Source organism: Salvelinus alpinus, chromosome 9 (assembly GCF_045679555.1).
Source record: "Salvelinus alpinus chromosome 9, SLU_Salpinus.1, whole genome shotgun sequence".
NCBI classification, from domain to species: Eukaryota; Metazoa; Chordata; class Actinopteri; order Salmoniformes; family Salmonidae; genus Salvelinus; species Salvelinus alpinus.
This window is the reverse complement of record NC_092094.1, coordinates 55,626,820-55,650,443: the sequence shown is the minus strand read 5'-3', so window position 1 is coordinate 55,650,443 and position 23,624 is coordinate 55,626,820. Positions and strand designations below refer to the sequence as shown.

Below are 23,624 nucleotides of genomic sequence, written 5' to 3'. Positions count from 1 at the left end.
ATAGACTGTTCTCTGTTACCACTCCTGAACAGCTAGTCAAAGGGCTACCCAAGACCCCTCTTGTATGCTGCTGCTACTCTCTGTTTATAATCTATGCATAGTCACTTTAACTCTATCTACATGTACATATTACCCCAACTAACCAGTGCCCCTGCACATTGACTCTGCACCGGTACCCCCTGTATATAGCCTCGCTTGTTATTTTACTGCTGCTGTTACATTTTGTATTTTTTACTTAACATTTTATTTGTATTTTTTTCCTTAATTTCTTAAAGCATTGTTGGTTAAGAACTTGTAAGTAAGCGTTGTATTCGGCGCACGTGACAAATAACATTTGATTTGCCAGCTAGCCAGCATAAACTAGCTTGCTGGGAAGGGCCATTGAGCTTTAAAAGAACATGAAGGACTCATCAGGGCGACTGACTGAACTGAAACCAATCGTCTCCACGTCATATGTCATCAATTTAGGTAACGTCTATTGCCGCGTTCACGTGACATTTGGAACTAGGAAACTCTAAAATGTTCGACTTGCTAACTGGTATAGCGATACACGTGCCGCGTTCAACCTGTTATCAAGTGAGAAATGTCCGAGGTTCGGACTAGTACGTGGACGCGGCATAAGACTCTATGGCTGTATAGCCAGAGATACTGGATATAATGACGAGATGCTTAGGTCTCAGCCCTAACAATGGAATTCGATGTCCACAGCGTGGAACGGCGTCTTCCTATGCTCTCTTTGATTGGTGGATACATCTCGTTATTTGAATGATATTTGAATATTCGATGAGGGCTGTTGACGTCAAACCGCCTGAATTCAATGAAGAGTGAGACGCTATGCTAGCCTCATAAATATAAATAATTTCAGCAGGGACAAATTAAATCACATTTTATTTGTCACATGCACCTGCAGGTAGCCAAGTGGTTAGAGGGTTGGGCCAGTTACCAAAAGGTTGCTAGATCGAAACCCAGAGCTGACAAGGTAAAAATATGTCGTTCTGCCCCTGAACAAGGCAGTTAACCCGCTGTTCCTAGGCCGTCATTGTAAATAAGAATTTGTTCTTAACTGACTTGCCTAGTTAATTAAATAAAGGTTAAATAAAAAAAGTCAAATAAAAATACAATGAAATGCTTACTTACAAGCCCTTAACCAACAAAAGCTGATAAAGTAGTTTTTTTCCCACACAGTTGCCAGGATGTCACATTCATCACACTTATCAGTCCACTCCTAATAACCTAAGCATTACAACTTTTATTAGATCAAAATATAATTTCATTTTTATGTCCGAAATTCGACACTCATTGCCCCCACATACAAAAACGCCTCACCTGCTTAATAATTAATTAGTTCCTTAACGTGGACATGTTTTGGGCGGAGTAAACCCTCTCGCTTCGACTCTTCCTCTCTGGTATAGCCTCTCCCGTTTCAGAAGTCATCATGGCGCTCACTTCCTCAGTCAAAGGTAAGAGTCGTCTACAATAACATTGCCAAGCTATTATTTCAAATCAACACAGTTTGCAAAGCAGTTGACGGCCATGCCAATTATTTCATTATGTAAAGCCTAAAATGTCTCACGTTTACTTGGGCTTCCTCACTGTCCAGGTAGCTTGTTATGCTAATGATACTTAGCTAGCTAACGTTAGCTGGCTAGTAACATTACTCCTTTAATCTTCACTTGCAGTCGCCCCAAAAAGTCACGTTACCTAGCTAGCTATACATCCAATTATCTAACGGGGAATTGCACTGCAGTAACGTTATTTATTGAACGCGTGGGGGAAAGTATTTAGCTAAGGTTAACTAGCTATTAACTATAGCGTGCTAGTAACGTTAGCGTGTTTGTCTTATCAGGATGTAATACACAATTGGTATATACAGCCTGAAACTAATGCTTCCAAAATCGTGTACATTTTTCTTACAAGCCAGAATTTTGAATAAAATTACATTTAAACCTACTCTACCGCTTGTACGTGCGGTTTGTCCTTTAGCTGCTCGAAATTTGAGACAAAATATCCACAGGAAAGTATTTTTTTACCTGACTTTTTAGAGTGCCGGCAGGTATCGGCACCGATTATAATGTTAAAGTGAGTTTTATATTGGATATTCGGTTTTCTCTCGGCAATAGCAATTGAACCAAGCATGACAATGGACAAGTTCATTTTGCATGGCCCTGTGTCAAAGGTGGGCAGATTTTGATCATTTTAGACCATTCCATTGGTCCTTAAAGGAAAGGTTCACCCATTTTAAATGTATTGTTTTTGTGCATCTCTGAGGGATGTTCTATCGATTTCCCTGGGTTATTTCGTGTTTGCATGTGTATCTGAGTTATTGCCGTTCAAGCAGTCAGATCCGTCCGGTATGGGTTAGTACTGTGATAAAGTCGCTCTCAGTAAACTGGAAGATAATAGGAATATGACTTTTAGATGGTGAAAACAACTTATCATACATGTCAGATTTCAATACTGGCCGATGTGATAACTCGGGAGAATGGATTTTCTCGAATGAGCCATTGATCATATTTTTGCGATATTCCTACCTTGAGAATTTTTTTATTTAATGGAGGTTCTATCACATTTTTCCTTTTTGTCTGCCTCTTTAGGCCAGAGTGCATTGCATGGTAAGGGCCATTGCCAGATATATTATAGAAAGGAGATAGGAATCTAATGAATGAAGGAATGTATAATGCAGCACCCAGCATACTGTCGACAAATCGCGTTCACATTATCGTGCTGCTCACGCGGTTGCTAAGCTAATTGCCACACAATCCCATCTCAAAGTCATTAGCTGCGCTCGAATACTCATACTAACCATACTATTTGTGACGTGAATTGAATGTGTATATAGTATGCTTATTGGTCATAGTATGGATATAGTTAGTATGTTAAAAGTTCCCGGATGGCGTACTAAATTTGCCAAAATATGAAGTATACACACAGAGGACACTATGTCTGTACTTTAGGGCCCATAATGCAATTCTTCAGGAAATGGGCATGGCTACACATCGTTTTCAGATTTGAAGAAAATGGCGGAAAGTACGCAGCCGAAGTACAACGAGATCGGATACAAATTCATAGCTTTAACTAATTATGACAAATGTTAAGAAACTGTTGAGCAATAACAATAATAACTTTTCAAATAAATGACCTTACAAGTTATGTTGGCTGACAATTTGTTAGCTACGCTGTCTTTACGTCTTTACGCTGTCTTTACGAACCACATAGCATATTATTAAAGCAATATGTTAGCTAGCTACCTAATGTTAGTTGGCTACTTATACATAAAACCTGCCAGTATATTAACCATCTATCTTAACTACCCAACGTTTATTGACTTGATTATAACCGTCAGTCTTAGCTAAATGGTATAGTCGTTGTGCATTCTCAATGGACATTCTGTGTACCAGAGCGCAGAATAATGAATTTACGAGCGCTCAATACCCGTTGAATATGGTCGGTGTAAGTAAACTTTGGCAAAAGAGCATAATTAATTTGTTGCCGGCAGAAGTTAGTCACCAACACTCTGGATCAGAGGTCGATCGATTAATCGGCATAGCCGATTTCAAGTTTTCATAACAATCGGTAATCGCATTTTTGGACACCGATTATGGCCGATTACATTGCACTCCACGAGAAGACTGCGTGGCAGGCTGACCACTTGTTACGCGAGTGCAGAAAGAAGCCAAGCCAAGGTAAGTTGCTAGCTAGCATTAAACTTATCTTATAAAAAACAATAATCACTAGTTAACTACACATTCGGTTACTAGTCCAATGCTCTAACCACTAGGCTACGCTGCCGCCCACTAGGCCTATAAAAAACAATCAATCTTAACATAATCACTAGTTAATTACACATGGTTGATGATATTACTAGTTTATCTAGCTTGTCCTGCATTGCATATAATCGATGTGGTGCCTGTTAATTTCTCATCAAATCACAGCCTACTTCGCCAAACGGGTGATGATTTAAGCGTAGTCATGAAAAAAGCACTGTCATGGCATCAATGTGTACCTAACCATAAACATCAATGCCTTTTTAAAAAAAAAAATCAATACACAAGTATATATTTTAAACCTGCATATTTAGTTAATATTGCCTGCTAACATGAATTTATTTTAACTAGAGAAATTGTGTCACTTCTCTTGCGTTCTGTGCAAGCAGAGTCAGGGTATATGCAGCAGTTTGGGCCGCCTGGCTCGTTGCGAACTGTGTGAAGACCATTTCTTCCTAACAAAGACCGTAATTTAATTAGCCAGAATTGTACATAATTATGACATAACATTGAAGGTTGTGCAATGTAACAGCAATATTTAGACTTAGGGATGCCACCCGTTCAATAAAATACGTAACGGTTCCGTATTTCACTGAAAGAATAAACATTTTGTTTTCGAAATTATAGTTTCCTGATTTGACCATATTAATGACATAAGGCTTGTATTTCTGTGTGTTTATTATAATTAAGTCTATGATTTGATATTTGATAGAGGAGTCTGACTGAGCGGTGGTAGGCAGCACCAGGCTCGTAAGCATTCATTCAAACAGCACTTTCTTGCGTTTGTCAGCAGCTCTTATCTGTGCTTCAAGCATTGCGCTGTTTATGACTTCAAGCCTATCAACCTCCGAGATTAGGCTGGCAATACTATAGTGCCTATAAGAACATCCAATGGTCAAAGGTATATGAAATACAAATGGTATAGAGAGAAATAGTCCTATAATTCCTATATTAACTACAACCTAAAACTTCTTAACTGGGAATATTGAAGACTCATGTTAAAAGGAACCACCAGCTTTCATATGTTCTGAGCAAGGAATATAAATGTTAGCTTTTTTAATTGGCACATATTGCACTTTTACTTTCTTCTCCAACACTTAGTTTTTGCATTATGTAAACCAAATTGAACATGTTTCATTATTTATTTGAGACTAAATAGATTTTATTGATGTATTATACAGTATTAAGTTAGAATAAGTGTTCATTCAGTATTGTTGTAAATGTCATTATTACATATATAAAAATCGGCCAGTTAATCGGTATTGGCTTTTTTTCGTCCTCAAATAATCGGTATCGGCGTTGAAAAACCATAATTGGTCGACCTCTACTCGGGATAACATAAAGACAGCCTAACCAGCTCTGCTAGGGTGAGTAAAATGGTCAGAGTGGTCTCATTTGTGTCTGGAAGTAGATTGCAAGCTAGCCAGTATTATCTTGGGTGCTTGACTGCCGTTGTAAGGTAAGAATGCTCAAATCAACCGTACTCCTTGGCCCGAGCGTCCAGTGTGCACTCCAAGACCGACACGCTCTGAATTTACAAAAGGACAATCTGACAATACTCTGAATTTACGAGCACACTCTGGCACTCCAGATTGAATTAAAGAACACACCCAAAGTTTAAAAATGTCTAACTTGTCATTTGTTATGCTAACTAGCTAGCAAGAGGTTGCAAAGCAACAGCATCAACTTCCGGTAGACAGGCGAAGAGCTAGTATGCTCAACTGAAAGAATACCGTTTGTTTACATTACAATATACTAAAATGAACTAATGTCATGTAGTATACAGTATGTTTTCTATGGGTATTCGAATACAGTTAGTGTATATGTTGAGAAACGTGGCCATTTAACTCAAATATGTAATTTCATGATTTCTAAGTTAATTAACTCACATCTTGGAAAAGATTTGCAATGTTTAACTTCTTGTTGACAAAATTTGGGTTAATGTTGGGTTTTGGAGCTAGCACTCAGTAGACTCCCATTCACTCCTTGAAGAAAAACGTTCCCTTTACCAGAATCGCCCAGAATGCACCACGCAGCCCATTGACGTAGCGTGGTATATATCTGCCGTTGCGAATGTTAGACCACTCTGTGAGGCACATCGAGCTGCAAGTTGAACATGGTGAGATTGTAGACACCTAAATTGATAATGCTGTTTGTTTAAGGGATTTTACAACTAACTAGCTACGTTAAATGCTGATATTGTCTTTGGTATTATTGTGTGTAGCTACGTTTGCTTGCTAGCTAGCTAGCTAGCTTGCCAGCCAGCCAGTCCATAGAGAGAGCATTGCATTGTGGATTTTGTAGTTGACTTGAGCTGCAACAGATTTCAACAACGATTTTTCATGTTGCTACCAACCTTATTATAATGTCAATATGAGACATTTGTTCACAAAAAATATTGTTCTCAGATATTAGTGTTATTTAACACTGTCAATTAAAGGAATGAGTGGTTTTGGGTTGATTTTTCAAGTGAAATCTTCACCCACCTGAGGCACCTATCCATGCAAAACGAACTCCACCATTGAAAATTGTAATTTCTGAAACGGGAGGATGGAGAACAATGGCACTTTTTTTGTTAGATTTTCCTTATTGTATTTTTATTTTGGGGGATTACAGTCTCCAACAAAAGGGGTGGTGATTGTTCTCCATCCTCCCCTAGTTCAGAATATACTATTTTGTTTTCATGGCATGCTTGGTTCAATAGCTATTGACGAGAGAGAAAATATTTAATTCTGCATTGAGACCCCTGCCGGCTCAGAACATATACGGAAATCAGTCGATTGAAATAAATTCATTAGACCCAAATCTATTGATTTCACATGACTGTGAATACAGATATGCATGGTTGGTCACAGATACCTTAAAAAAAAGGTATAGTTGAAACTGGGATTCATCAGTGAAGAACACACTTATCCAGCGTGTCAGTGGCCATCGAAGGTGAGCATTTTCCCACTGAAGTCGGTTACGACGCCGAACTGCAGTCAGGTCAAGACCCTGGTGAGGACGACGAGCACGCAGATGAGCTTCCCTGAGACGGTTCTGACAGTTTGTGCAAAAATTCATCGCTTATGCAAACCCACAGTTTCATCAGCTGTCCGGGTGGCTCGTCTAACCATCCCGTAGGTGGAGGTCCTGTGCTGGCGTGGTTACACGCGGTCTGCGGTTGTGAGGCCGGTTGGATGTACTGCCAAATTCTATGGTAGAGAAATGTACATTAAATTATCTGGCAACAGCTCTGGTGGACATTCTTGCAGTCTGCATGCCAATTGCGCGCTCCCTAAAAACTTGAGACATCTGTGGCATTGTGTTGAGGCAAAACTGCACATTTTAGTGGTCTTTTATTGTCCCTAGCGGAAGGTGCACCTGTGTCATGAATGATCATTCTGTTTAATGCTTCTTCATATGCCACACCTGTCAGGTGGATGTATTATCTTGGCAAATGAGAAATGCTCACTAACAGGGATGTAAGCAAATTTGGGCACAAAACTTGAGAGAAATAAGCTTTTTGTGCGTATGGAAAATGTCTGAAAAAAAAAAAAAAAAGATAATAGAAAAAAAATGTATTTCAGCTCATGAAACATGGGACAAACACTTTACATGTTGCATTTATACAGTGGCAAGAAAAGGTATGTGAACCCTTTGGAATTACCTGGTCTTCTGCATAAATTGGTCATACAATTTGATCTGATCTTCATCTAAGTCACAACAATAGACACACAGTCTGCTTAAACTAATAGCACACAAACAATTATACGTTTTCATGTGTTTATTGAACACACCGTGTAAGCATTCACAGTGCAGGGTGGGAATAGTATGGCAGAAATAACCTCAACCGAATGTCTTCTGTAGTTGCGGATCAGACCTGCACGATGGTCAGGAGGAATTTTGGACCATTCCTCTTTACAAAACTGGTTCAATTCAGCAATTTTCTTGGGATTTCGGGTGTGAACTGCTCTCGAGGTCATGCCACAGCATCTCAATCGGGTTGAGTTCAAGACTCTGACTGGGCCACTCCAGAATGCGCATTTTCTTCTGTTGAAGCCATTCTGTTGTTGATTTACTTCTATGTTTTGGGTCATTGTCTTTGTTGCATCACCCAACTTCTGTTGAGCTTCAATTGGCGGACAGATAGCCTTAATTTCTCCTGCAAAATGTCTTGATAGACGGAAAAATGAATTCACAAGTTTTGATAGTAGCAAAGCAGCTCCAAACCACAATGCTCCCTTCACCATACTTTACAGTTGGGATGACGTTGGTGTGCTGTGCCTTTTTTTTCTCCACACATAGTGTTGTGTGTGCCTTCCAAACAACTCAACTTTATTTTAATCTGTCCACAGAATATTTTTCAAGTAGCGCTGTGGAACATCCACGTACTCTTTTGCAAACTTCAGACGTGGAGCAATGCTCCAACCTAAATGTAAACTTTCAACTTCAATCGGCCATGCCGATTTAATTGGTCAACCTCTAATTTTTACCAGCTCGGGGATTCGATCCAGCAAACTATTGGTTACTGGCCCATGATGTGCTGTGTTGCATTTGCCCCAAACATAACACTTTGTATTCAGGACATAAAGTACATTTCTTTGCCACATTTTTTGCAGTTTGACTTAAGTGCCAAATTGCAAACAGGATGCCTGTTTTGGAATATTTTATCTGTACAAGGCTTCCTTCTTTTCACTCTCACAATTAGGTTAGTATTACAGTCATTAAACAGTTTGAAAGTCACCATTGGCCTCATGGTGAAATCCCTGAGTGGTTTCCTTCATCTCTGGCAACTGAGTTAGGAAGGACGCCTGTATCTTTGTAGTGATTGGGTGTATTGATACACCATTCAAAGTGTAATAAATAACTTCACCATGCTCAAAGGGATATTCCATGTCTGGTTTTAAGTTTTTAGCCATCAACCATTGGGTGCCCTTCATTGCGAGGCATTGGAAACCCTCCCTGGTCTTTGTGGTTGAATCTGTTTGAAATTCACTGCTCGACTGAGGGAGCTTACAGATAGTTGTATGAGTGGGGTACAGAGATAGGGTAGTCATTAAAAAATCATGTTAAACACTTATTGCACACAGAGTGACTTGTTAAGCACGTTTTTACTCATGAACTTATTTACTTTCAGCTTTTAATTTGTTTTAATAACTTGAATAATGTAATTCTACGTTAACATTATAGGGTATTGTGTAGAGGTCGACCGATTATGATTTTACAACGCCGATACCGGTTATTTGAGGACCAAAAAAAGCCAATAGCGATTAATTGGCTGATTTTTGTTTTGTAATAATGACAATTACAACAATACTTAATGAACACTTTTATTTTAACTTAATATAAAACATCAATAAAATCAATTTAGTCTCAGATAAATAATGAAATATGTTCAATTTGGTTTAAATAACACAAAAACATAGTGTTGGAGAAGAAAGAAAAAGTGCAATATTTGCCATGTAAAAAAGCTAACGTTTAAGTTCCTTGCGCAGAACATGAGAACATATGAAAGCTGGTGTTTCCTTTTAACACGAGTCTTCAATATTCCCAGTTAAGAAGTTTTAGGTTGTAGTTAATATAGAAAGAAATTGTCATAATTCCTATAACATTTGTATTTCATATACCTTTGACAATTGGATGTTCTTATAGGCACTATAGTATTGCCAGCCTAATCTTGGGAGTTGATAGGCTTGAAGTCATAAACAGCGCAATGCTTGAAGCACAGCGAAGAGCTGCTGGCAAATGCAGGAAAGTGCTGTTTGAATGAATGCTTACGAGCCCGCTGCTGCCTACCACCGCTCAGACTGCTCTATCAAATCATAGACTTAATTTTAATATAATAACACACACAAATACGAGCCTTATGTCATTTAATATGGTCAAATCCGGAAACTTTTCAAACGGGTGGCATCCCTAAGTCTAAATATTGCTGTTACATTGCACAACCGTTAATGTTATGTCATAATTATGTACAATTCTGGCTAATTAATTACGGTCTTTGTTAGGAAGAAATGGTGTTCACACAGTTTGCAACGAGCCAGGTGGCCCAAACTGCTGCATATACCCTGACTCTGCTTGCACAGAACGCAAGAGAAGTGACACAATTTCTCTAGTTAAAATAAAATCATGTTAGCAGGCAATATTAACTAAATATGCAGGTTTAAAATATATACTTGTGTATTGATAAAAAAAAAAAAAAGGCATTGCTGTTTATGGTTAGGTACACATTGATGCCATGACAGTGCTTTTTTCATGACTACGCTTAAATCATCACCCGTTTGGCGAAGTAGGCTGTGATTTGATGAGAAATTAACAGGCACCACATCGATTATATGCAACGCAGGACAAGCTAGATAAACTAGTAATCATCAACCATGTGTAATTAACTAGTGATTATGTTAAGATTGATTGTTTTTTATAGGCCTAGTGGGCGGCAGCGTAGCCTAGTGGTTAGAGCATTGGACTAGTAACCGAAAGGTTGCAAGAAAATAAGAATTTGTTTTTAACTGACTTGCCTAGTAAAATAAAATAAGATAAGTAAATAAGATAAGTTTAATGCTAGTTAGCAACTTACCATGGCTCCTTGCTGCACTCAGGTAACAGGTAGTCAGCCTGCCACGCATTCTCCTCGTGGAGTGCAATGTAATTGGCCATAATCGGTGTCCAAAAATGCAGATTACCGATTGTTATGAAAACTTGAAATCGGCCCTAATTAATCGGTCAACCTCTAGTATTGTGTGTACGCCATTGACAAAAAATGTAGATGTAATCTTATTTCAATTCAGGCTGTAACACAACAAAATGTGGAAAAATTAAAGGGGTGTGAACTTACTGATGGCACTGTAATAATAAAGCAATTCTCAGAGCTTTGAGAACTATGTAATGAAAAGTGCTATACAAATTAAATGTGTTATTATATACATCTAGTCTTTTGTATGATTAGCTAACTCCACACTAGCAACGGTGTTTCTACTGTTGGCCTAATCTTTCGAAAACATTTGACATGAGGCTTGTGATGATAAGCAGGACGCGTTACCTCCCTTTACTAAATTGGAGCATATTTGAGTTGCCTTCCTTGTGTCCCTCATTTCTTTTTGTTCATGATCTTATGTGGTTGATTTCCTGGTGACAGTAAGCATGTTGGTTTTACAGTATGCATGCAAGTCTTAACTGTTATTCAATTATTTGAGGCTTGTCATGCCCAGAAGGAAGAAATTAGTTGACATACACAGATGCACAATGGACAGTTATGCTGGCAACAAGATGCTTGCAATTTTCTTATACTAATGTGGTGAAATTACGACCATTGTTTTCAAACAGTAGCCACCTAGTCTCGGAAATCCCAGACCTTGGTGCAGAGCATTCGTATATTTTGGGAGGCAACCCGTCTGTCTAGAGAGACTCGTAGGCACCTTTTTATCTAAATCTCAACTCGTCCCTAGTGTTAGTAGGCTGGTTAAGTCACAAACATTGGGACCACTTTGTGCTGTCCCCTACAGAGGCCTTCCTGACTACTTGTGATTTAGCTTTCATTCTAGCCTTGGTTCAAAGGGCCAGGGACCTAGTGGAACAGAACACATAGGCCTACATGACATTCCCCAGGCTTTTTTTTTTTTACAGGCAAAATGGCCCTCAAAGTTTCCATAGGATGTACAGTGGAATTTTCACTCCGATACAGAATATATTGGGGCGGCAGGTAGCCTAGTGGTTAGAGCGTTGGACTAGTAACCGGAGGGTTGCAAGATCGAATCCCCGAGCTGACAAGGTAACAATCTGCCGTTCTGCCCCTGAACAAGGCAGTTAACCCACTGTTCCTAGGCCGTCATTGAAAATAAGAATTTGTTCTTAACTGACTTGCCTAGTTAAATAAAGGTAAAATGAAAATACAACGATCCCTCATGCTAACACACACACACACACACTCACTCTTTGTGTGAGGCTGGAAGTAGTAGTAGCCTAGTTGAACTCATGCGGGGTGTAAATAATGAGTGTACGTGCTCTCCTCTAGGACGGGCAGTCTCTAGTGTCAGATTGATATGTGTTTCTGTTTCCCTATACAGAGGAGCATCCTTTTAACCACCTGATTGACACGCTGAAAGATGGCGACCGGAAGTATTTCAATCCACAGAAGCTGAATGATGCAAGATACAGTGAGTGTGGATTTGTCAGCTCCTGTGTTGAACAATAGGCTAAGGCTTGCACTTATGCGTCAAAAGACCAAACCAGAGTCTAATTATTTCTCAAAATGTAGCTTTTGTCATTAAAGGGCCATTAGTTGAACTGTGGTCAACCAATAGAATGTAAATAAATGCCAAAAGTTTAGTTTTTCTGAGGGTGTTGATAATGGTCTCTCATTCCTTTCCATAGACAAGCTGCCTCTATCCATCCGTGTCCTCTTGGAGGCGGCCATACGCAAATGCGACGGCTTCTATGTGAAAGAAGAGGACGTCCACAACATCCTAGACTGGAGCGAGCAGCAGAATGTGGCAGAGGTGCCATTCCCTCCTGCCCGGGTCCTGCTGCAAGACTTCACGTGAGTGTCTTTCTCTACCTCCCCAACCTTTGATTATCCAGGTTAATCTCTTTGATATACAACCTTTTTTGCAAGAGAAACCTGGTCCAAGATACCAGCAGTGTCCCTGTGTCATAGCATACTCCCTGTCTATCCCTCCAAAGAAATGTAGAGTTGCAGCCATCCCCAGACCTTTTTGTTGGCTTCCTTTTTGTAGCGCCTGTAGGTGAAGTATATGGAGTCTCTGTAATATTTTGTTGGTCAGGGCTCGCCACTGGTATCCTCAGTGTGTTCATCTTGGGCAGTTGATCAAGTACACACAGTCTTGCTTGTTGTCTTAGGAATGAACAGTATTTTTCTTAAGAGACCTTGCTCAAGGGTATAGCAACATTGCAGCACTATCTGGTTACATGATCGAATCAAGATCTTGAGTACAATTAGTTAAACTAGCCTATTGCAGACTGTTCCACTAATTTCTATGGTTCCACCTCCTTAAAATCCCAATAGGCCTACATGTATTAAATCCTAGTGGGGTCACCAATACTGTATCGCAGTGCTATCGGTCACCAGTGTTGGTTTCCCTGTGTGTTATTGTTTGTTTTGTGGAGTAGAATGGTGGATCTGATTGTTGTTCCTTCCACACAGGGGCATCCCTGCCATGGTGGACCTGGCTGCCATGAGGGATGCAGTGACCAAACACGGAGTGGACCCCAGCCTGGTCAACCCTGTGTGCCCCACAGACCTCATTGTTGACCACTCGCTACAGATCGACCTCAACAAATGGTGGGCTTAAAGGGACAGTTTGCTTAAAGTTACATATTTTACCTTGCGATAGCTGGGAAACCCTCCTGAGGTTGATGGCTTCTTTATCTGAGTTGGATATCTTGATACTGTGCTATTTCTGAAATTAAATGATCCACCCTTTCTCTGCAGTGCCATACAGAACGCCCCCAACCCTGGTGGAGGGGATAGCCAGAGCCAGGGGCCTCCGTCTCGCCCCTCCCCCGCCAGACCCACACCCAGAAGGGGGTCCCAGTGTGGAGGCGAGAGAGGGAGCTGCAGCAAAGGGGGCTGCAGTGACACCCCCGCCACCCCGGGAAGACCTGCCACTGCTGTCCAGCAGATTGAGAACACCCCTCTCCTATGCCCCTTCCACCTACAACCCGTCTCTGAGTAAGACACTATACATATTCATGAATTGCACGTTGCATCAAGCCATTGTTAGGAATATTCTCTTGAAGACTGGGGTGTATTCATTACGATAGCTAGCTAAGATTGAGGGGAGAGGATTGGAGCTAGCTAACGTTAGCATTGCTATGGATTTTTGACAAACTTTAATGGCAATATGACCATGTCTAAAGTAAAATTGTCGACAACATAATGATGGAAAAGTTGTTTCCTACTAATTATTTGTCATTGTTTTGTTGAATATTTGTTATTTTTAAATACCTGCAGGCAACTTGTGCACAAGGTTAATAGATAAAGCAGATTGCGTTCTTCATTTCGCTTGTTGCATTATTATTTAATTATTAAGCCGTTCCCCCAAAGTAGCTGATTGAGTCACATGGCATGTTTGTTTGCGAAGAGCACACAGAGCAAGCGGAAGCTTTCGTGACGTGACGATCCACTGTTGTGCAGGTGATCAAGTTGCACTTAAAATTCACTACTACTTTTTTCCAGCTAAATATATTATAAGTATAATTTTAACTATCTAAGATGTGCCAAATAAATTATCTCCAGCTCAGGGCTCCAACTATGCTATGTAAGTGGCTAGCTTGCAAGATCAAGCTTCTTGATAACCAATATGCAGAAACAGTTTGTGATATATTGAAAACATAGAACATTTTATCTACACAGCATGTGCAACAATAGTAATCATATTACTTGTATTTTTTTTAAACGATCACTTTATCAACTACACATGAACCAAAAACCCAGTTGAAACTACCACAACTTTTTTTTAAACATGCGGGAGACAGAGCGCATTCTGGAGAGAGCCTATAAAATACACAAGGCAAACAATTCACACGATGAATACACACAAATTAGCGGAAGACGGAGAGCGCATTCTGGAGAGAGACGTGCTTACTAGTGCATCTTCGTCACACACCCCAGTTCCCTTCTTTTTGTGTCGACATTTTACATTTGGCATGTCATTTCTGAAAATACTAAGCTGTAGTGTAGACCACAACTCAATTATTTTAGCTAGGCTTAGAACAGAAAATGCATGTGAAACGTTAACTTTCACTGCCTGCTAGACAAGTCAAAACAATTCTGATGGCTTGCGCAGCTATTAAAGCTGCATTATTTTATCTTTCGGATCCATGTGGGATACAGACCCGACCCAATTTGGCATATGACATATTTTGGGTTGGATTGGGGGGGGAAACTACTGGGTCAAGTCGTTCTGGAGTTTCACAGATCCAATTCCATTCGTATCTCAATTTCGGAATCCGTGAAGACCTCTAATTCGGGAATGCAGGTCCTGGCTCCTGCGTATTGGGTAGATGTATAGTGTAGCAAAGCCTACTCGGTACTCTGTATAGGAGAGAGGAAAGGTGCACATTGTCCTTGTCATTGTTTTCTGCAGACCTGAAACAGCTCTGAAAAACCAGGAGTTGGAGCTGATCCGAAACAAAGAACGGCTGCAGTTTTTTAAGGTAACTTTGTCTCTCTCTCTAGTTTCCGTCAAAGTAAATTCAATGTAAGCAAGATACTTAGTTACAGAGACTCTGAAACAGCTATTTCGAACTGAAACCAGCACCTATAATCACACATTGTAACACGGCTGCAACTTATTTAGGCCTGTGTAGCGCACCAGTCTAATCCTTTTTCTTACGTCTTTCTCCTTTTCCCCTGAAGTGGTGCTCCAAAGCGTTTAAGAATGTGAACGTGGTGCCCCCGGATGTGGGCGCAGTACACCAGCTAAACCTGGAGTACCTGTCTCAGGTGGTGCAGGAGAGCCAGGGTTTCATTTACCCAGACAGCGTGGTGGGCACAGACTCTCACACCACCATGATCAACGGTCTGGGCATCCTCGGCTGGGGTAAAGAACAACAAATTAAAGTTCTATCAATGTCCACACAGCTGCCAATACTGGCTGAAATCCATTGGCATTAAAAAAAAAGTTATGAATATAACTACGGTGCCCTGAAGGAGGGACATTTCACAAGTGCTCAACCTCACAATAGCTGTGTGTTGCACAGAGTATACGGACTGAAGTACCTATTAACCTCCAATAAATACTATATTAGCATCAAACAGAAAAACATCAAAGAGAATAGATAAAAGACTAAGAATTATGCTGAAACCACATTCATCAGGTCATAGGTTAATATCCAAGTTACAATGCTTTGGTGATGAAAGAACTTAAGAAGGAGATCGACGTGTGAATTACCCTATAGCTTTAAGACGGTTTCCTGTCTCTTTCCCGCTCTCTCTCAGGTGTGGGAGGGATCGAGTCGGAGGCAGTGATGCTGGGCCAGCCCATCTCTCTGACCCTTCCCCAGGTGGTTGGCTGCAGGCTAGTAGGCTCCGTCAACATCCTGGCCACGTCCATCGATATTGTTCTGGGGATCACCAAGGTAGGCTACAGCTAAGAAATGAAACATACTGGTACACATCTGATGGTAGCTCAGAAATGTTGAAACCATATTCAAAAGAAGCTCCCGTACACAGCACTTGCAAAGTATCACTTTTTATTGATTGCTAGCGTTTAACTTCTCTGGGATATGTGGGACGCTAGCGTCCCACCTTGCCAACAGCCAGTGAAATTGCAGGGCGCCAAATTCAAACAACAGAAATGTCATAATTAAAATTCCTCAAACATACAACTATTATACACCATTTTAAAGATAAACTTCTTGTTAATCCAGCCGCAGTGTCTGATTTCAAAAAGGATTTACGGCGAAAGCACACCTTGCGATTATGTTTTCCAAAGAAGGAGAGGTGTCACAAAAGACAGAAATAGCATTAAAATGAATCACTAACCTTTGATGAGCTTCACCGGATGGCACTCCCAGGACTCCATGTTAGACAATAAATGTGTGTTTTGTTCGATAAAGTTAATCTTTTTGTCCAAAAACCTCATTTGAAATTGGTGTGTTATGTTCAGAAATGCATTGTCTCAAACAAACATCCGGTGAAAGTGCAGAGAGCCACATCAAATTACAGAAATACTCATCATAAACATTGATCTAAGATACAAGTGTTATACATACGATTATAGATAAACTTCTCCTTAATGCAACCGCTGTGTCAGATTTCAAAAGAACTTTACGGTAAAAGCACACCATGCAATTATGTTAGGTCAGCGCCTAGCCACAGAAAAACATACAGCCATTTTTCAACCAAGGAGAGGTGTCACAAAAATCAGAAATAGCATTATAAATATTCACTTACCTTTGATGATCTTCATCGGAATGCACTCCCAGGAATCCCAGTTCCACAACAAATGTTTGTTTTGTTCGATAAAGTCCATCATTTATGTTCAAATACCTCCTTTTTGTTTGCGTGTTTAGTTCACAAATCCAAATTCACAAGGCGCAGGCACTTAGTCAAAACAGTTCCATTACAGTTCGTAGAAACATGTCAAACGATGTATATAATCAATCTTTAGGATGTTTTTATCATAAATATTCCAACCGGACAATTCCTTTGTCTTTAGAAATGAAAGGGAACGCAGCACGCGTGACTTAGCTCATGGTATTCTGCCAGACCGCTGATTGAAACAGCTCTTATTTTCTCCCCCTTCACAGTAGAAGCCTGAAACAAGGTTCTAAAGACTGTTGACATCTAGTGGAAGCCTTAGGAAGTGCAATATGACCCCATAGACACTCTATATTGAATAGGCAATGAGTTGGAAAAACTACAAACCTCAGATTTTCCACTTCTTGGTTGGATTTTTTCTCAGGTTTTTGCCTGCCATATGAGTTCTGTTATACTCACAGACATCATTCAAACAGTTTTAGAAACTTCAGAGTGTTTTCTATCCAAATCGACTAATTATATGCATATTCTAGCTTCTGGGCCTGAGTAGCAGGCAGTTTACTCTGGGCACCTTATTCATCCAAGCTACTCAATACTGCTCCCCAGTCCCAAAGAAGTTAACCTACATGTCGTTGAACCACCTTTAGGTCTTTTTAATTTCTTTTGTATTATCTATATTGTCATTGTAAAGTACATGATGGAGATGTTTTAAATGCACTGCCAAGCTTGATTCAATGTGTTCTCCATCTCAGCACCTTCGTCAGGCGGGCATAGCTGGGAAGTTTGTGGAGTTTTTTGGTCCCGGCGTGTCCCAGCTGTCTGTCCCAGACAGGACCACCATTGCCAACATGTGTCCCGAGTACAATGCCACCGTCAGCTTCTTCCCTGTCGACCATGTCACACTCAAACACTTTAAGCAAACAAGTAAGACAAGCTGTCACTAGCCTGTTTCCAGGTCTGTTTGTGGTGTCTTGCCAACTTATCTGGTCATTAGCGTAACAATCACCATAGGAGATGGTAAGACAGCACACGCTGTGAAAATTTACCATAAGAATTATGGCCAGGCTAGACTGTCAGGCTAGACTGTCACTTCTGAGGCTAGACTGTCACTTCTGAGGCTGGGATGTATGTCAGGTGTTATTTTGAGATTTATGTGCATGCTATTTGGAACATGCTGTTATAAAGAAATGTTTTATTGCAACCTCTTTGCAATAAGGAATTGAGACCAAAAGCTCAAGAGAAGTTTCAAGTGTTTATTACCAAGGATGCCATCAGTTGAGTGCATACATTTATACTCTTCCCTCCTTTTGGTCACCACCTTCTTGTAGGTGTCACATCCCCAGCAATACATTTTATTTCCCTTATCTCCCCTGTGGAATGTCCATGGTCCTCTCTTTGTTTAGCTATATGTCAGAATCACAACCCTGGTCATTGTCCTGGGCCTGACCATGCTTTCTGATCCAAGGCAATTTCGTCTTATGAGATTAGGTCAACCTTTACAAATTAGCATACACACAGTTTCATGGCCTAAACTCCATTTAATACTCACAGTAATCATTCACGAAACAGGATACAAACAAACTACAGTTTAACTTGAAACATGTTACATTTTAACAGAATCCATCAATGCTAAGAGAAGCTGTATTAATTGTTTTTCGCTCAGCAATGTTAATGCTAACTTAAACAAACCCAAATTCGGTCTACAGACTACTTTCTTGGTTTCCAGAAGGTGGGGTAAATTTGGCATTTGGGTGAATTGTCCCTTGATGTTTAAATGTTGCATATGTGGCATGTAATGTTAAAACTTTATGTTTTCCTTTGCTCTCAGACTTTACTGAGGAGAAACTTGAATTATTGGAGGCTTATCTGAAGGCTGTGAAACTCTTCAGGAGCTACGAGGACTCGTCAGAAGACCCACAATTTTCTGAGGTATTCTTTTAGTCTTTTCAGATATTAGTGGCCAATAAGTAGAGGAAGCTATGGAGGAATATTGGTCCATATTACGAAGTGCATCGTTTTTCTGTTTCACAGTCAGAGGTACAGTTATGTTGTCCCTGTTTTCTCTAAAGGTAATTGAGATCAACCTGAGCTCCATGGTGCCCCATGTGAGTGGGCCAAAAAGGCCCCAGGACAGGGTGGCTGTCAGCAGCATGAAGGAGGACTTCCAGAGCTGTCTCAACGAGAAGGTAACATATCAGTCAGACGCCTTAGGTCAACGAAGTCGAGAACTGAAATACTTGAGATCATCAAACAATTAGCCTATTCATATTTTAGTTTGCATAGCAACAGAAAAGTTAAACTGCCCATTGAGGGGAAATGTCCTATATAAGGCTTTTCGTTGGTTCATCTCAAATGAATCAATCATATGACCCTTGTTCACTACAACTTTATATGAGTGATAAATACTTTTGTTAGAATGACCCGGTTTTGTCTGTTACGTAGAAAGGGGTGAGATCCCTGCCACATCTTCTGGCTGTAAAATATTGAAAGTAAGGATTAGTTAATTAAATTGTGTTTCTTTTTCCAGGTGGGTTTCAAAGGGTTCCACATCTCCAAGGAGAAGCAGGAGAGCCTGGTGCCGTTCCTCCACGGCGGTCAGGAGTACAAGTTGGCCCACGGCTCTGTGGTCATCGCAGCCGTCATCAGCTGCACCAACAACTGCAACCCCTCCGTCATGTTGACCGCAGGTGAGAGACACTGGAGGAACACGGTACTATGTTCTCAGGTTTTCCTGAAATTCCAATTGGACTGTCAGGATTTTTGCCAATGCACCTGGTATCGCCTTTTGATTGACAGGTTTGCTGGCCAAGAAAGCGGTGGAGGCGGGCCTTATCGTCAAGCCTTACATCCGCACCAGCCTGGCTCCTGGCAGTGGCATGGTCACCCACTACCTCAACACCAGTGGAGTACTGCCTTACCTCAGCCAGCTAGGGTGAGGACACGCACGTCACGGACATGATCTGAACCTAGGTCTCCTACGGGAGAAACCAACGTCTCGACCGTTAGACCAGGAGACCATTTCCTCTTGGGCCAAGGGCTGACACAGGTTTTAAAGTCACAGGCAGGGCTACCTCATCACGAGACCATGAGCAACTATGTAACCGACTCATATCCGACACACACCCACATCACTTGATTATGCATAATTGGCAGGAGTAGAATATTAGATAATTGTTCCTCATATCTGACTCAGGTTTGAAGTGATAGGCTATGGATGTGCCACCTGCGTTGGAAACACTGCACCTTTACCAGAGACCGTCTCTGAAGCTATCAAAGAGGTACTTGAACAAACTCTGTCTTAACTTGGTTACTATTCACTGCAGAGCTGGGGATGAATAACACTGTATTCCAGAATGAAGTATTTAGGAGATATTATCCAATCCCGTGTTCATTTGCCTCCTTTAACGCACCCTGTCGTCAAATCTTTTGACCACATGGGTGGCTAGAGAGAGTGACGGAGAGGTTTTATAGGAAGGTCTAACCTTCCCCATGCGCCCTCTGTAGGGGGACTTGGTGGCCTGCGGAGTGCTATCTGGGAACAGACACTTTGAGGGACGCCTATGTGACTGTGTCAGGGCCAACTATCTGGCCTCTCCGCCCCTAGTAGTGGCGTACGCCATCGCCGGCACCGTCAGCATCAACTTCGAGAAAGAGCCTCTGGGTAAGTGAACAACATCACGTTTCAAACCTCAAGACCACATTTTGAGGTTTGTTTGACACTTTATTTTAATAATCTGTCTCCTGTCTTCTACACTTTTTGATACCATTGATGAACTACCGTTCACTTGCTGTGATGGTCCAGAAACGTTATCTGGGGGGGGGTCAATTTTTTCCCCCTGGGAGACCCCAATGGAAGGTTAAAAACAATGTGTTAGCATGTTTGTTACCCTGTCCCTCTGGTGTAGGTGTGACCTCTGAGGGGAAGGAGGTGTACCTGCGGGACGTTTGGCCCACCAGGGAGGAGGTGCAGCAGATAGAGCAGGACAAGGTCATCTCTTCCATCTTCACAGAGCTCCGTGCCAGAAGGGAGGTGAGGGTTCTTTTTGTTTAGGGTTGGCTCCCTCTCTTGAGTCTTTTTTTTCTCAACCTATTCAAGTTTCATTACGGTGCAGTCATTACGGTGTGCTGTTTGTCACTCTGTTACAGAAAGGGAACACGTTTTGGAATAACCTTGAATGTCCAGATTCTGTGGTTTTCCCATGGGATCCCAAATCAACATATATCCGCTCTCCTTCCTTCTTCAACAAACTTGTGAGTCTTATTTTTTGTGTGGTAAATTACTCAAATGTACAACAATAATAAACACTTTTAAGAGAGATCATTTAAGAAACTCAGAAGTAGATATATGTATTTCATATATTCAAAGTGTAATGGATAGTTTGTGAAACATATTGGCATCAGGTTAAGCTGAAGTGGTATTTCAGAACTACTCTGGGCCCTGGTTCTATATGACCTCTCCTCTCTCCCAGTGTAAAGAGGTCCAGCCGCCCCAGTCTATAGAGAACGCACACGCCCTACTGTTCCTGGGAGACAAGGTGACCACCGACCACATCTCCCCTGCCGGGAGCATCGCCAGGGTCAGTGCTGCTGCCAGGTACCTGCTGAGCAAACGGTGAGCACCCTATAATTGATCTCTACGTTGTACACAGACTGCTGCAGCATTTTACCAGGGGCTGGGTTGTTCAAATTATTCACCTCCATTTATTTATTTATGTCGTATGCAGAGTGCTACTTTAGCATTTTACCAGGGTCAGGAGCAAATGTTTTGGTAAACTCTGTGGGACTCGGGAGGAAAGCAGTTTGACCTTTAAACTCTGGATTTCTCACTCTCAGCCTTACACCACGAGAGTTCAATTCGTACGGCGCCAGGAGGGGAAACGACGCAGTGATGACCCGAGGGACATTCGCCAGCATCAAACTCCAGAACCGGTTCATCGGCAAACCGGGCCCCAAGACCGTGCACATTCCATCAGGCCAGACTGTAAGTGAGAGAGGGGGTCAAGTCTAGGAACAGTGCATTTGAACTGTGCTCTTCAGTCGGCTCTGTACGGAAGGGAATAAGTATCTCCCTGCTGCTCACGATTTGATAACCCAAGCAAACGCTTTAAGTGATATAGTAAAATACCATATTACAAATAACATGAGATTCATCTTTGCAGTAAATGGAGAGTGGATAATATACATGATTTCGGCCAAGTTGTTTAACAGTGTGTTTTTGTGCTGTTAGCTGGACGTGTTTGAGGCAGTAGAGCGCTACCAGAGAGACGGGGTTCCCCTCATCATCCTGGCAGGGAAGCAGTACGGCTCAGGAAACTCTCGGGACTGGGCGGCCAAAGGACCCTACCTACTGGTAAAGGCTACATTACACACCGAAGAGGCTCAAGCACTGGTCACATGCCAATAAAACTGGCTTCTGGGTGGAGCTTGTTCTTTAACACTTTTTTTTAAACACTCTTTAACACTTGAAGTGTTGCAAGATTTTTCTATATATAAAGTATTTTTTTTAATAACTAGATGCAGTACAACCCGAGGTGAGGGCATTTGACGTGATGTTGGCTGTAGATCTGGTTCTGTACTGTGGCTGGCACCATGTGCTCTTAAAACCTGTTACGGCTAGACGTTCCGCTAGCGGAACATCTCGACAACATCCGGTGAAATTGCAGAGAGTGAAATTCAAATTAAATTATTAGAAATATTTAACTTTCATAAAATCACAGTGCAATACATCAAAATAAAGCTTAACTTCTTGTTATTCCAGCCCCTGTGTCAGATTTCAAAAAGGCTTTACGGCGAAAGCAAACCATGCGATTATCTGAGGACAGTGCCCCATCATACAAATGCATGACAAACATTTTTCAATGTTTGACTTTCGACACGAAAGTCAGAAATAACGATATAATTCGTGCCTTACCTTCGAAGATCTTCTTCTGTTGGCACTCCAGAATGTCCCAGAAACATCACAAATGGTCCTTTTGTTCGATAAATTCCTTCTTTATATCCCCAAAATGTCAATTTATTTGGCGCATTTGATTCAGAAATACACCGGTTCCAACTCGCCCAACATGACTACAAATGATCTAATAAGTTACCTGTAAACTTGGTACAAACATTTCAAACAACTTTCCTAATCCAACCTTAGGTATCCTAAAACGTAAATAATCGGTCAAATTTAAGACGGAATATACTGTGTTCAATAGCGGATAAAATCAACGTGGAGCGAGCTCCAGGTCGCGCGCAAAACAATAGAGTCCACTTGGCACTCACAATGATCAGCCGTACTTCCTAATTTCTCAAAAGAAAAACATCAACCAATTTCTAAAGACTGTTGACATCTAGTGGAAGCCATAGGAACTGCAACCACGTGCTCCATAAATATAGTTTCCCATAGAAAACGAATTGAAAAAAGTGACCTACAAATTTTTCTTTTTTTTTATGGTTTGTCCTTGGGGTTTCGCCTACCAAATAAGTTCTGTTATACTCACAGACATTATTTTAACAGTTTTCGAATCTTTAGAGTGCTTTCTATCCAAATCTACCAATTATATGCATATCCTAGCTTCTGGGCCTGAGTAACAGGCAGTTTACTTTGGGCACGCTTTTTATCCGGACGTGAAAATAGTGCCCCCTAGCCCGAAGAGGTTAATTAAAGGATAGCCCCCTATCTCTTAAAGGCCCTAGGATCCATGTGTACAGGGATGATCAGCCAGTTACTGGGACGACAACCTAACTTGGGATGAGGGAAGGTTTTAACAGGTGGAATATTGGAAGAATCTTTAGAGGTTTACTTAGTCGCAGCTACAGTATGATTAACTGCATATCATGGCACAGCTACACTACATGACCAAAAGTGGACACCTGCTCGTCAAACATCTTAT

At 41.1% G+C, this 23,624-nt stretch overlaps 1 protein-coding gene across 1 annotated transcript in view; it reads left to right on the top strand.

The window, feature by feature from the left end:
• The first annotated feature begins 1,337 nt into the window (after positions 1-1,337).
• Positions 1,338-23,624, top strand: part of ireb2 (iron-responsive element binding protein 2) — a 33,872-nt gene continuing 11,585 nt past the window's right edge. The window contains exons 1-20 of the mRNA XM_071326794.1: positions 1,338-1,460; positions 11,810-11,899; positions 12,117-12,282; positions 12,907-13,044; positions 13,195-13,434; positions 14,852-14,921; positions 15,124-15,307; positions 15,706-15,845; positions 17,502-17,673; positions 18,578-18,678; positions 18,819-18,935; positions 19,277-19,436; positions 19,546-19,681; positions 19,943-20,027; positions 20,254-20,410; positions 20,655-20,779; positions 20,896-21,000; positions 21,219-21,361; positions 21,583-21,730; positions 21,977-22,099. Of these exons, the coding sequence (XP_071182895.1) occupies positions 1,436-1,460; positions 11,810-11,899; positions 12,117-12,282; positions 12,907-13,044; positions 13,195-13,434; positions 14,852-14,921; positions 15,124-15,307; positions 15,706-15,845; positions 17,502-17,673; positions 18,578-18,678; positions 18,819-18,935; positions 19,277-19,436; positions 19,546-19,681; positions 19,943-20,027; positions 20,254-20,410; positions 20,655-20,779; positions 20,896-21,000; positions 21,219-21,361; positions 21,583-21,730; positions 21,977-22,099 (2,625 nt within the window). The 5' untranslated portion in view covers positions 1,338-1,435. The remainder of the gene's footprint in view (positions 1,461-11,809; positions 11,900-12,116; positions 12,283-12,906; positions 13,045-13,194; positions 13,435-14,851; positions 14,922-15,123; positions 15,308-15,705; positions 15,846-17,501; positions 17,674-18,577; positions 18,679-18,818; positions 18,936-19,276; positions 19,437-19,545; positions 19,682-19,942; positions 20,028-20,253; positions 20,411-20,654; positions 20,780-20,895; positions 21,001-21,218; positions 21,362-21,582; positions 21,731-21,976; positions 22,100-23,624) is intronic.